Below are 14,690 nucleotides of genomic sequence, written 5' to 3' on the forward strand. Positions count from 1 at the left end.
ATTTCCCCAGCCCAGCATTGCACACCACAGCACAAACCTGACACATAAAACATTCAAGTGGCCTTGGTGCTGGCTTTTACCTTGTCCTGGGTACAGGAAATTTGGGTGAAACTTTTGATACATGGTGCTTATGCTGATTGTTGTTTTCTTTTTCCTTAGGGAGAACTAGCTGCTTTCCTACCTCAAGATCTATTCCTGTTGTATCCTCTGTCTCGTTTCTCATTTCTTAGGATCTCTGTCTGCACATCACTGCAATACACTTAGCAGTGCATATATCTCAGTAAAGGAAAGAGGGTTGAGCGCTACGGAAGCAAGGGGGAATACAAAAAACTTTTCTATAATGTGAAGGGACAGAAGCCCTTCACCACAAAACTGAGATGCTTTAGAAGAAGCAGATTGTTATTGAAACTAGAGAAAAGCAGAGATGTAAGCCGTAATACTTTAAGTAAAAATTTGGTAGTTTTAAGGCTGTAAACATTGTAGAAGAAGTTGCAAAGCTGCTAGAAGGTTGTCAATTGCTTTGACTGGCAGTGAACAAGTGGAAGAAACTGCTTCCATTTTTAAAAGTTTCTGTTCTGGGTAATATTACCCAAACTTGTCAGCTCTCAAGTAAACCCCGAACTTTTATTCCAGGAGAAAATCTATTTTGGAATTAGCATTTAAAAAGGAAAAGTGTGGTTTCTAGAGTACTTTTCTTTCAATTTTAATACATTGCCATTCTAAGAATACTTGGAGCTGGTGGATAGTGTAACATTGGTGCAATATATGAGAGTGACACCAAACCAAAATTACTTAGCATTCAGTATTCATGCATGGGTGTCTGTGTTCTTGTTTATGAGGCAATATCAGCCTGACTATAGTTTGGTTCTAATATTTTTAGATGTCTGTGTGTGTCTGTTTCCTTTAATTGCTATGGTTGTTTTTTTTTTTTTTAATCTGAGTGCAAATGAAGTCTTGGGAGAGTGCTTTGCAAGCAAAGGCAAAACCAGAATAAATTTCTGAGAAAGAAAGGGGACAGGTGGTGATCTGCTCCTAGAGCTGACTCAGGTTTTGATTCAGGATCATTCACCAGGACATTGCTGCCCACACTGATGGAGCATCATTTTGAAATAACTTCCACTGTGGCAATTTTTTTTTCTCCTTCTGTTAGTGAAATTTAATTCATCTTCCTGAAAGCTTCCATTATCTGCAGTGTGAGAAAGGAGCAGAGCTAATGTTATTGCTTCTGACACTGAACACTGCCAAAAGCAACTTATATCAGGCAGTAGTAAATTTTGGTATTGGTTATCTAATCCAGCATTGTCATGTCTAATTAGCAGATTGAACATCTCTAGGAGGTGAAGAGTTTAAAACATGCTGGAGAGTTTGGATCTGTGCATTTTTCCAGACAGAACTGTCTCAGAGCAGGTGAATACTTATTGGAGATAAACTGGGTGCTTCAAGCCTGGCTTCACCCAGGCTGAGCACTGGCAACTTGGTTCCAAACTGGTCACAGTCACTGCCTCTGGGCAGCTCAAAGGGCTCAGTATGGTGCACACCTTTGCTGTCTCCTTGCTGTTCTAAAAGGCACCACATTCTTTCCCTATTCTCCACTTTGGATGCTTCTCATGCCTTGTAAAATTCTTCTGTTCTGCAGAAAATGCCCAAGGAGTGTAGTACCTCTCTTTTTTTTCTTTTTTTTTTTTTTTCCCCACAGAAAGGAAATCATTCCCATTTCCAAATTACACCTAACACTGTCACACTTTCTCTGTGAACTTTCCAGTCTCTGTGAGATTTCAGATTCAATGGAGTAATCAGAACCATTGCAACATTTATCTTTTCCTTCTATTCTTGGCTTCACCACAGCTCTTATTTTCACCAATTACTCTTTTGGCTGGGGCTGAGCTGTGATCCCAGCTAAATAATTAGTGTCACCTCCACGAAAGCAAATAATTGCCTTGCAGTCTGAGAGTGGAGCCTGAGGGCTTTAAACACGGAACAATTTGTGTGATTACCAGGGGTGGGTGCCGGGGCAGCCTGGCCTGGGAGCTGCCTGCCAGACCCCCCAGGTGTGTCCCTGAGAGGCCTCCTGTCCCCCAGAGCACAGAAAGGGGACAGGACAGCCAGGTTTGCAGCCACTGGCTCCTCTGATCTCCCAGCAGTGTGACCCAGGCTCTGGGCGTGATGGAGAGGTCCTCCACCTCCTCCTCCTCCTCTGTGGGAATCCATAAAAATTAGAGGGTTTTAGGAAAGCTGCAAAAGGCAGGCTTCAGAGGCAGCAGCACTGTGATTAGAGATAAGCAGTAGCTATGAGATAAGTTAGCAGAAAAATTATGTAAGAAGTAGAAAAGTAAAGACAAATAGAACAATGCTCTGGGTATTAACTCTTGTCTAGAATAACTCCCTAAAGCTGCAGAAAAGTTTATCTAATGAGATATTAGGAAGTTTTAAGCTTAATAATGGAGCTCTGTGCATTGTATCTTAAGGCTTACAAGCAAATATTGTATTTGAAATAAGCAATTGTTTGTCCCTTGTATAATTGTTTGTACTTGTGCTTGTAGTGATTGAATAGAACTACTGTCAATATACTTTTGCTTTGTGTGATTGGTCAAAAAACTTATAAAGTGAGTTGTAACATTGAGTTCTCGGTCTGCTGCCTGAGATGTGAGCTGCTGGCATCTTCCCAGTGTCATAACCATGTAATGAGACTGATGCTGGAAAATAAAACAGCTCAAAGCACGTTCCTAGCAGTCCCACCCCGTTCATGATTTGTACATAGCCCCCAGCCAGCGATACTGATACTGATCATCATCCTCCTCCTCTTCCTCTGCCAGGGATGATGGAGGCAGCAGGCTCTTGGCAGGACCTCTGGAGACATGGAAAGAGGAGCTCAGACTGGAGCAGGTTTGTTGGCAGGGCTTGTGAGCCCATGAGGAGCAGCCTGCTCCTGAAGGACTCCGCACTCTGTGGAATGGGATCAGTGCTGGAGCAGTTCACAAAGTGCAGCCATGGGAAAGGCTCACACTGAAAAGTTGGTGGAGGGGTTTCTCCTGCAGGAGAGGCCCCTCTCTGGAGCAGGGGAGGAGAAAGGAGCTGCAGAAGCAGAGTGTGATGAGCTGCCCACAGCTCTCATTCCCCATCTCCCTGCACTGCTGAGAGTGGGGACAAGGTACAGAATGGGAGTAAAGTTACACCTGGGAAAAAGAGAGGTGGGGGAAGTGTTTGTAAGGCTTGGTTGTACTCATTATCATTTAACTGTGATGTGATTGTAATAAATTGAACTGATTTCCACCAGTTTAGGCTGCTTTGCCCATGACAGTGAATGCTCAGTGATCTCTCCCTGTTCTTATCTCATCCCATGAACCTTTCATTATATTTTCCTTCTTATGTGTAGCTGAGGATGGAGAGTGACAGAGTGAATTTGGTGGGCACCTGGAGTCTAGCCAGGGTCAACCCACCACTCTAAAGGAACATAATCCCATGGCTATTTGGTGCCTTTATAGATTTTTTTGTAGCTTTGCAACACTTTGAATGTCCAAATATGTTGTGTCAGACACATTAATTTGCACATTGTTCTGCTGACATGCGGGAAGGACTGTTACAGGTCTTCACTGTATTTTGTTGTGGAAGATGCCAATTATTCTAGTTAGCACATGTTCTGAAAATAGTTGAATAAATTTATTTATAAATAAATTTATAATTCCATTTTTAGCTTGTGAAATGACCATGATTTTATATATGGGACCATATCAAAGTTGTTATTTGTAGTGGGTAGGAATGGCCTGTTACTGGGAATGAATTTGGAAAGTGCATCAGGGGAAGGATCACAATCCTTGTAGTTCAGTGAATTTCATGTGGACAGGCAAATTTTATTTATGGAGCAGTCTTTGTAGTTTAGGGGAACTTTTTAGCATGTCAATCCTGTCAGACAGGAAGACAATGTTGCCAGGGTCATTCTTGAGTGTGTACATTTTCCAAGGAAAGTTTACCTTTTAGTTAATGCAGTCCTTTATCATTCTGTAATTAAAGATACTATCTAAGAGTTAAATTAGTTATGAAAATTAATATTGATTGTTGTTCTTAATGCAATAGAAGCAGAGAGTTATTTAGAAAAAGGAAATGGTTCTGCCCTTCAAATACTGGAAATACAGAGCTTAAATGAAAACTGCCATAGTTTTTGTTTAAAAGGCTTACAGATAAGCAGATGAGAAACCTAACCCTTTGAAGCACTTTATGTACAATGAAAGTGAGCTCAAAGATTTTTTTTCATAAACTTTCTGCTTTGACTATCTCTAGTTTAAGCTTAGTCTTGGTAAGGTTGCACACTTCAGTGGACAAAAGGTTTTGTTGCATTATGTGAAGATGCCCTTTGCTTCTTCTTCATGGCTTAGGTTCTCAGAAGAAACAAAATGTGTTTATTGCACCTTTTCCAAATAGACAGTGTCAAAGCACTGGATTTGTAACTGTATATTTTAAAACCACATACATTTAGTATTTAACTTAATGAAGTGCCTTTGTGACTGAAGTTCTGGTAGGATTTGTGTCCCTATTCTGTTATTCCGGTGACTTTCTCCTCAACAAAACTTTCATTGCCTGTTTTGTTATCACTTGTTAGATTTGCAGAAGCTGCACTTCATAGGCTGCCCCTGGTGTCCCTGCAGTGATGTGGCAGGGAGGACTGGAGGTCAAGCCTCTACTCTTACAAAGACCTGTAATCTGACAGGTGAAGAACATTTCTAGTTCTTCAGGTGCTTTTGATGACATGTCAAGATAGAATTAACTTGGGTTGTCTCTCACAGCCAGCCAGCTTTAAGCTGATCATGTTCCATCAGCCTCCTAAACTCCAAGAAAACTGCTTTTTCCATCAGGTTGTTGTGGGTTCTCTAGCTATGGACACCAGGATTATCTTTTCTTATGGCCAATTCCCCTCCCCAGCCAGGTGTTGCTCTTGTATCAGAAGTTCAACCTGAAGCCTGCTGGGTGTCACAAAGTACAGCCTCCAGCTGCCACTTGTGCATCAGGTGCTTTTTGCTGTACACCATAAAATGACCTGATTTAGTGCCCTTTATGTCTCACAAGTCACTTTTCTCTCAACATTGCTATTTCCAGTTTGGTTGGCATTTCTCTGGTGAGCTGAATCTGCTGAGTCTCAAGCTGCATCAAGGGAAATAGAGGCTGGATATTAGGAAAAAATGTTTTACAGAAAGGTTGATATAGTTCTGGAGTGGTCTGCCTGGGGAGGTGCTGGAGTCACCATCCCTGGATGTGTTTAAAACAAGCCTGGATCTGGCACTTGTGCCTTGGTTTAAGTGAGGTGTTGGGGCATGGGTTGGACTCGATGATCTTTAAGGTTTCTTCCAGCCTGGTCATTCTGTGAGTTCTGTGAATTCTGTCAATCTCCCTTACAGCCCTCACAGAGCACTCTAAATTGATATTAATATATGTGTACCTATAAAGCCCATCTATATCACCACAGAAGTATGAAGTGCCTGTAAGATAAACAAAAAATCTAGACTAATATTTCCATGTCTTCATTTCAGTCTCAGGTTAAAGTTATATCTGGGAGGAAGAGAGGGAAAGGCGTCACTTTCTGATTTAGTAAGTTTTTGGTGACTGCATAGAAATGAAAACTCTATAAACCTGCTCAAGTAAAGGGAGAGATTGGTAAATACATCTTCTAGAAGCTAGAGGGCACAGGAGCCACAGAAAGCCTCTGGTATAACTCAGTTACCAGGAGGAGTGAGTGAGCCAGAGTAACTTTTGCTTCTTTTCACATAAAATGGAACTTGCTACTCAAGTTCAAACAGATTTATTTTTTCTTTCTGAAGAGAAATGACTGAAAATCAAAATTGTCTTTCTGGATTTTTATCAGTTTTGCTGATGTTTAAAAGAAAATAAATTATTCATACTGATATTGATATAAATGAAGTTGCCAATATGTGCTTCCCATTTTTAATCCAGATTAGTTCAGTAATAATACAGTTTTCTGCAGGAGCTCCTATCATTAACCATTTATAGAGAACTACTGAGAACTGTTTTAATGGAAAAGGTCAAAGGTAAGTTCATGGGCAGAGGAGTTTTCCTATCAAGTTTAATAATCACAAATTTCAGATTTTCCCTTGTCTAGCTGGTCTCGTGGAAGTATTTGAGAACTTTTCCTCACCCTCACAGAGTATTTCTGTAATAGTTCTGGTGTATTTTATTTTATTTAAAAGGCAAGTGTTTCACCAGTGTAATACCTGCGTGAGAAGGACATTGGGAAATTTTTGGTACAGACCAATCCTTACTTTGTTTGCATTTTGAAATGAAGTTTACAGACCTTACCCTAAGTGTGTAAGTGGAACAGAATATCCTGACCTGCTCTTTGGAACACCTCCCCAAATTCCAGTGTGTTTTGTTTTCAGATCCAAGTAAGCCAGTGAGATAACTTTGCCAGTCTGCAAAGGATGAAAGATGTATGTATGGATTAATTTATGCTGAGTTTCTCAGGGCAGTTGGCTTTCTCTCTTGAGTAGAAAATCAGAGGTACTGTGAGTTTGTAGGACTCCTGCAACACAGAAAGGATTCCCTCCAACCTTTGGGAATTCTACATATTCCACAGGCTTTATGCCTAAAGCCAGATGAGTGCTGAACAACAGGATGATATTCTAGTAAACAAAACAGCATTGGTGGAGTAATGAAACTCTGCTTAATTATTCATTGGGTCCTGAATGATGCAGAGATAGTTTTCACAGTAAACAGCCCTGAAGATGAGAGCAGTGCCAGGCACAGCCCTGTCCCTGTGCTGTGCACCTGGCCCGTTTTCTCAGGTAAGCATCTACAAAAATTCATGTCTTTGCATAAAGGGACTGGAACAACCATGTTTGGTAGCTGTCAATGAAACTCACCTTGGAATTTATGACTCATCTTGGAATAGTCAATCTAATTCCAAAATACCCCACTAAAATGCAGACTCTATTTCCATGGACATAACACTGAAAGCACATTCAAGCACTTTGCTACAAAGCAATGGACTTCTACACATTTTTAAAGGAAGCACATCTTCAAAGAGAAATACATCTTCAAAGAGAAACATATCTCCAAGCTTGTTGGCCAAAATCTGATGATGCCTCATAGTAAATGTCTCACATAGCCACAAGAATACAGAATACATCAGCCAGGTTCCAATAAAGCAGTGTGTACCAGCAATGCAATTTTAGTCCATGAAGCCTTTTCCCAGCTAGCCTTTGGAAGCTGAGGAGCAGCACAGCCTCATCCCAAAGTAGGTATCCTGAGGTACATTACTCCCACTGCTGTAATGGTTTAAGAATGACAAGGGATGTGTTAATGTGAGTAGGAAATGTAAAGGAGGGTGTCCAGCATGGGCAGAGAAGCTGGAGTGGAGAAAATTATGATGGTGAGGCCAAATATGTCTATAAAACTGAACTGGTCTTTCCAACAAAAAATATCTGGAGTTTTAGTTTTGGATGGTGCTGAGAGGGAGTGTCTGCTGAAGCCTGCCAATAGTGATGGTGAGTGAAGCAGTGTTTCACCTACACCTCTGAAGGAAAGATTACACTGGGGGTGCGAGGAGGAAGAAACCCCTCTGTAGAATGAATTTAGACTCCAAACCTCCCACCTTCCCAAAAGCAAATTAGTTTTCCAAAGCCCCACTCTAAACTTTAGTGGAAGCAATGAAATGTGCAGCATTAGGTCATGGTAGTCTAGTTGCTGCTATCCACTGGTGGCAGAGAGCACTGGCAAGGAGAATCCTGCTGTCCCTTCAGATTTGTGCTGGGCTCCAACAGGGTAGTGATGACAGGTGCTATGAGAAAATCCAAGAGCAAAACAGTGGGTAATACCACAGGGTTTGAGAAACATGAGCTATAAAATGCTGTTCACTGGGTGCCACCTGTACTCTCTGCTCAGTGAGGCAGAACCCTGCAAAAAAAAGAAAAAAAAAAGCATTAATATATAAGCAGGGCAGCATTTTGGGCAATAATGATCTGAGGGAAAGCTGGTGCACTCAAGCTTTCACTAAGTGACTTTGCATCTAATATAATGTATTTTGAACATTATATTAATATAAATTAGCCTAGTGTATAGTAATAAACAGAATAATTTAACTCAGCTGATGTCCCCTTTTAAGATGTCTGGCTTGCTTCTGATGGTGGTTACTGCTAGGAGCTGTCATACTAGCTGAAATTTATCAAGAACAAGGTGCAGAGTTTCCTTCATCATCAAGTGTCATAAAATATTTTTTTTTCAACATGTAATGTTTAAAAAAATACAATTTACAGTTTTGTACAACATTTTTCTTCTTCATTAAAGATGAAAGAGGATATCTTATTAGGATATCTTGTAATCTTAGAGTAAAATGTCGCAAATTAATCTGATTCATTATTGTAAGGATCCAAAAAGTTATTTGTTTTGCTGCTGGATATCAAAGAATAGGGCTGTTGGAGAATGGGACTCTGCTTAAAGGCATTTTTTTCCTGATAGTAATTTGTGGGAGACTGAGACATGGCTTGTCCTAACAGTGCAGATTGAAATTTAATACATTATCAACTTTGTGCAGTTTAAAGCAGTCTTTGCCTTTCCCATAGCAGATGTGCATTCCACCTTTGACAGCCCCATTTGGTGAGACCATGTTGGTAGACAGAGGCATGGGAAACTTTTAGTGTTTTTTTTCCCTGAAATTGTACATATTTATGTGCTGCCACTGTCAGAGGCCTCCCTGTTCCTGCCTGGTGACTGGGCCTGTCTACTGGGTTTGGCACCTTATTCTCTGTGCTTGACTTGTAAGAGATTTACAATTTATTGGGAGCAGGGAAAGTAATGGGAAACAATTCACATGGTTTAAATTTCCTACCCGCGTTAACACATCCCTGGTCATTCTTAAACTACATCTAAGGAAAAGTTAAATACTCATGATTTCTCCTGCACAACTTGCAATTTTTTGACTTGATTTTCTGTGATATCTTTGCCTATAGGGCTGAAATAGGATGAAGTTCAGTTCCTGCTTCTCTGAACTTTTGACACTCTTGCTGGCTGTTTTCTGTATGTTATTCCCCATCCAGTCCAGATGTTTCTGCACACGAGGCACCCAGCCCTTCAGCTTGTTTTCTTTGGAAGGCAAAGCCTTGATTTTGTCCTGTGGTGGAGGACAGCATTAGAATGTGGAGGGTACCCATTTTCTGTGGAAGGACTTCAGTGCCTTTGGCATTCTTGCACGATTGGATGTGGTTATTGCCCAGCTGCTGCTTGAAGCTGGCTGTGGCAGAGGCTGGGTGATTTCTGTAGTGTTTCTTGCCTCTTTTGGGTGCCCTGTTATGTGTGCCTGAGACTGTAATGTGAGCTTGTGGAAATCCCACAGGAATGGTGCTTGGGATCACTGGCCCTCTTCTCAGCCTGTGCTTGACTGATGCTGCCTGCAGCCTGCACTCCCAAGGGACCTTGATGTTTTCAGCCCAAATTTGGCTCCTTCCCTCCCTTGAAGCTTGTGTTGACTTGTATTATTTCTAAAAAAAGGGTATGTGAAAAAGTGGTTGATAACTCTTCAGGCCAGATTTCTAATCTAGCTCTGCATGAGCACATCTCCCTAGGATGGCAGAGCCTGGCTGAGTGCTGCAGCCAGAAACAAGACAAAATTTTGAAGGAATATTTCTCAGAAAAGCTGATTTTGGGCTATCTTGGCAAGGCACTGATTAAACTTCTTGTTTTGGGTCACAATGCATGTATGGGTGGTAAGAGTGTGTGGGAAGCTGGCCTTCCTTACAGAGCTCTTGGCCTAGCTTAGGCTGTCTGGGACATGAAAAGCTGGGTTTAATCTGGCTTGTGCAGCACATTTTACATTATTGCTTTGCTGGAATAAATCCACAAGGGAGGCAGAAGAGGAGAAAGGAAGTTCATGTTTCTAGTCAGAAGATTAAGAACAAACTTGAGTGGTGGTTGTGTGAGGGTTTTGGGGTGTGCCTTGCTGTGGGCACTGCCCAGTCACTGCTGGGGCAACAGAGTGAGGCCTGAGCAGAGACTGAGAGCACAGCAAAGGGAGGGTGTGACAAAAGTAAAAAGGGAAAAGATAAACTGGAAAGGGCTGAAATCCAAACCTTAAATTCAAGGAAAGAAGATTATTCAGTTTTTCCCCCTTTCAAGTTTTTGGGGACTAAAAGGTGTGTGGAGGAAGAAATGTACCCCTATCTTAAGAACTGGGGATGCTATTTAATCTGCATTGGATTGTGGTGGTTTAACCTGGCAGGCAGATAAACACCACAAAGCCACTCATGTCTTCTCCCCCCACCACCAGGGGATGGGCGAGAAAACTGGGAAAAAAGAGTGATATTCATGGTTTGAAATAAAGACAGTCAGTAGGAGAGAAATGGAAGGGGAAATAACAGCAATAATAATGATAAAATAATTAAAATACACAAAACAAGTGATGCAAGATGCAGCCAAATCCAGTAGCCAAGAAAAGAAAAGAAAAGAATGTTGGTGGTACCATTAGGGGTGTTAAGGAACACTGGTATCAATGCCAGTGCCCACTGAACAGTTTGAGCTCTTACAATGAGAATAATTAATAACAGTTTCCTGAGAAGGTGGTGGAATTTGCCAAGCATCCAAAAAACAACCAGACCATTTTGAGGTCCTGATTATTTCCTGAGGAACTGCTTGACCCCAGGGGCCTATAGCAGCCATGACAGTCTGCCTTTGCAAAGCCCCTTAGAATGGATCCATTCAAATGCAGACATAATTACACCTCTCCTCACAATATTATATTTCAAATATCCTGCCAGTAATCAGAATCTCTGCAGTGTGTGAGGAGTGAAGAGCCCCTTTATCCTTACAGCAGAAAGCTTATGAACTGTTATGAGCTAAAGAAGGTTAATAATGGGAAAGGCTAATAGAAAAGGCTTTGAGGCATCATCATAGTCACAGAAAAGGCATGAGGAAATCTGAGAGTGAGTGACAATGCTGCCCCTTTATCAGAAAATGCCCTGATGGAGTGTGAGTGAGAACAAGAATCCTCTGCCTCCCCCGCAGAAAATCACAGCTACAGAGGAGTTGTTGTATATTTCAGTTTGCTCCCATGGTTTTAATCTTCTAACTTACTCCAATTATTCCTATTCAAGGCTGATTTATGTTTGGCAACTTTATGTTAGGAGGAGTTCCCTTTAGCAGAACAACACATGCTTGCAGGCAGGATGGGGGGAATATGATGCATTCAGATGCAGTGTGAGGCATTTATTTGGCCAAGAAAATCTCTCTGACACTGCCTGTGCAGGCAGACATTTCCTTATTTGCAGTAGGCTTTTGTCTCCCCTTGATGAAGAGCAGCAATGCTGACCTCATAAGGGATTCCTTCCAGTTTGTTTCCCAGGGTTTTATAGGTGCTCATACACAGATTTTTAACAACTCTGTGGTTTTTGCATGAGCAGTATGTAACACAACAGTAAATCCATAAGAATTTTCACCAGCTGTGCTGTGTTATGTTGCTTTCCAGAATGGAGAAGAAGTTTTTGTCAGCTGTGCTCAGTACCCTCACATTGGGATGGTGACTTTGCAGGAGGGAGTGGGACACATCTGACAACTTCAGGAAAGTCTGAAAAATTCCAAATTCCAACCTGTCATAGGTACTAAGTGTCTAAGAGTTGTATGAAAATCAGTTTCCTACAAGGGGAAAAATGAGGAATTAGCTGCTCTTGAGGGTTTTTGTTTGTTTTTTTTTTTTTTTTTTTTTTTTTTTTTTTTCAGGAACTGCCTGTCATCTGGAAATGAGTTTAGAAAGAAGCGGGGGAGCCATAATGGGTGTAATATGGCACATGGCAAGGAACTGAGAACAGAAATTTTAATAAGCAGCATGGAAATCTGTGGGAAAACAACCTCTGTGAGTTCTGCTGCTGTACAGAGATGCGGACCTTGCACTTTCTCCTCAATGGGAAGAGGTGTTGGCTGGGGAGGTGACCATTTTTCTAGATAAAAAGAAACCTGTGGTAGTGACTTTATCATGGGACAGAGAATGGGACCACAGAGCAAACAAGGGGCTGAGCTGGAAGGGGAGCCTGGAGTTATGGCCAGCCTCCCCCAGAGGAGGAGGAGGTTGCTTTGAGCTGCAGAAGGTGACTGAGGTGTCTGCTGTCACCTACACACTAAGATGCTCCAGCAGCTTGTAAATTGTATTTAAAATGGAGGAGTCACTTGAAGAAACTTTCCTGAAACAATCTCCAAAGTCTGTGGACTGTAACCATACACAGTGAACAAAATGTGCTGGTTTGACTGAAAACCTGTAATTTGTTAGATTAGCAGTTTGCAGAGATAGAATTTAGCACTAAGTGAGGGTTGCTAACTGAAAAAAAAAAAGGGAAATAGATATTGATTTATCTAATTATATGCAGGGTTTATTTAAAGTGGAGATTAGTCTGCTTAAAAAAAAAATTGCATTGAGTAAATGTATTATGTGCTCAGTGCATTTATTGTTGGAAACATGGGATTCCCACATGTGGTATTGTTTATTTGGTTTTAAAATGTAAAAAAGAAATGCATTTTTAATGTACAAAAATAAATGAATTTTTGATACCAAATTATCTTATCTTTGAAAAAGTATAGGTGACCCCGTGGTCTATGGTCCTATCAAAGTAGCATTTGACTCAATGAAGGAGATTTTACCTGCCCCATGGTCATTGGTGTTTCTGAGGAGACTGACAAGGACTTTGATGGTTTCTCTGTGGAAAGCATGCTGGATCAGCATGACAAACAGTGTGAGATGGAGCCACATCTTTGTGGAAGCCATGCAGGGGTGTTTGCCTTGTCCCACTTGGTGTCCATGAATCCTGGGGAGTGAAGTGTGGCAAATGACAAATTCCTGCTGGATTTTTTCCTCTCTATTTTCATTAACCTCTGAATAGAGATTATTTTAATTAAAATAATCTTGACAGCACCTATGAAAAAGCTGTGGGGGTTGTAACAGCAATTAGGTGTGTTGTCAAAGATGATAAGCAGCCTGGTATCACAGGAAGGAAATTAACACTCTGACCAATAATGGAACAGTAATCTTAATCCAGGGCTTTTTTGCCTCTTAGGAACTCTTCAGAATGGATGGATTTTGGAGACCAGGCAATTTTAGAACAAGACAGTTAAGCAATCAGTGCCATAAAACATCTCCATTTTAAAAGTCAATGTCATACTGGTGTAATAGTTGCTGATGTCCAGCCAGCAAGAAATGTGATGCTAATTGGACATTAACAGTGCAAAGCCTTGATGATTTTCCTTTATTTTGGATATCAGAATGATTGGGATTGTATTCAACATCAGGTGGTGGAGATTAACAGTGATCTGCACCAGTGCCAGGTGTTTCTCTGGGTTCTCCACTGCAGAGAGAAGGCATGGGAATGCTGGCATGGGAATGCTGTGCTGTGAGGAACAGAAGGTTTGAGAACCTTCCTTTCTAGGTTGTATCTTGTATCACCACAAGTCTTTTATTACTTAGGAGCTGCTCTGAGCACATAATTCACAGGTCTTTTGGTAGATTGCAAACTCCCTGAATTAGAGTGTTTTGCTCATCCTGAAAGCACCATTCATCCTCCAGGTGACCAGCATCACACTGGGACGAGCAGAATTAAAACCAAACCCCCTGTGCTGGCCCAGGCACGGCAGGGGGAGCTCTGTGGGTGCCAGGGCTGGACTGCTCTGCCCTGCACAATCACAGGGGGCTGGGGAGAAAGGCTGCCCAGGGAGGAGCAAGTTGTGAAAACAGCCACAATTTTACTATGAGAGAGCATGGTAGGGGACTGAACTAAGGGTTGGAGTCAGATGGAATCTTGGAAGAAGAGGGCTCGGAATAGTCCATCTGTAGGTGCCAGAGCAGATATGGGCAGGCTTGTAGGGCATGGAATGGATGAAGCTGTGCTTGTCCATAAAGTCTGAGGTAAAAATGAGGCTGGAGAAAGTTTGTGGTTTCCTGGGTACCTCCGTGGCACTTCCTGAGGTAGATGCTTCTCTGCACATCGCCAGTGAAGGATTTCTGGGTATCCCGTAGGAAAGGAGTAAATAGAGAAATTCAACTCCTGTGTCAACAAGAAAAGGGCTGACAGGTTTTATATAGACAACCCTTCCTTGTCCTTATCCTGCCTTCTCAGCTGTAATCCAAGCAGAACTGCTCCTTAGCATTTAGGGCTTGTTTTTCCCTTGTTCTGCACCCCTGTGCTCCAACTTGTGCTCCTCTCCTTCACATTGTCTTGTCCCACTCTCAGCAAACAGAATTCAAGCATGGAATGATAGCATGCCATGTTCCTCGTTAGAGAAACCAGCACTGTCATGTGCCTGAGATGTTTCCAAGGGAAGCAGCTTCCTTGTCTTGCTGAGGCTTCAGTAGCCCTCTGTCATTTCCAGTAATGTGTGGGTAGCAACCTACAATGTGCACCCATCCACACAGGGGGTTTTTTAAACTCCTTTTTTCATCCCTAAAACTAAAACAAATCTCTACAATTAGTTGAAAGCTGCATCTCAGAAGAGGTGTGATTTGAAGGAGAAGAGAATAAGTGGAAGATATTAAAGAAAGAGTTTATTTCTTGTTTGCTTTGCAGTGTGAAGAGACTGGATGCTGCTACTCCAGAGACTAACTCAAAATGTAGTGTGAGAACATTCCTACCCCAAGGACATTTCCACTGTAAGAGAAAGTAAAAAATCCAAGCAAAAAAAGCAACGTGTAAGTAAAGAACCAGGGGACGGGGGACAAC

General features: G+C 41.7%; 1 protein-coding gene across 1 annotated transcript in view; it reads left to right on the forward strand.

Annotated features, from left to right (window-relative positions):
- The first annotated feature begins 13,885 nt into the window (after positions 1-13,885).
- Positions 13,886-14,690, forward strand: part of INSC (INSC spindle orientation adaptor protein) — a 129,039-nt gene continuing 128,234 nt past the window's right edge. Inside the window, exon 1 of the mRNA XM_059474874.1 lies at positions 13,886-13,979. Within this exon, the coding sequence (XP_059330857.1) occupies positions 13,886-13,979 (94 nt within the window). The remainder of the gene's footprint in view (positions 13,980-14,690) is intronic.

The sequence above is a fragment of the Ammospiza nelsoni genome, chromosome 6 (genome assembly GCF_027579445.1).
Source record: "Ammospiza nelsoni isolate bAmmNel1 chromosome 6, bAmmNel1.pri, whole genome shotgun sequence".
Taxonomy (NCBI): Eukaryota; Metazoa; Chordata; class Aves; order Passeriformes; family Passerellidae; genus Ammospiza; species Ammospiza nelsoni.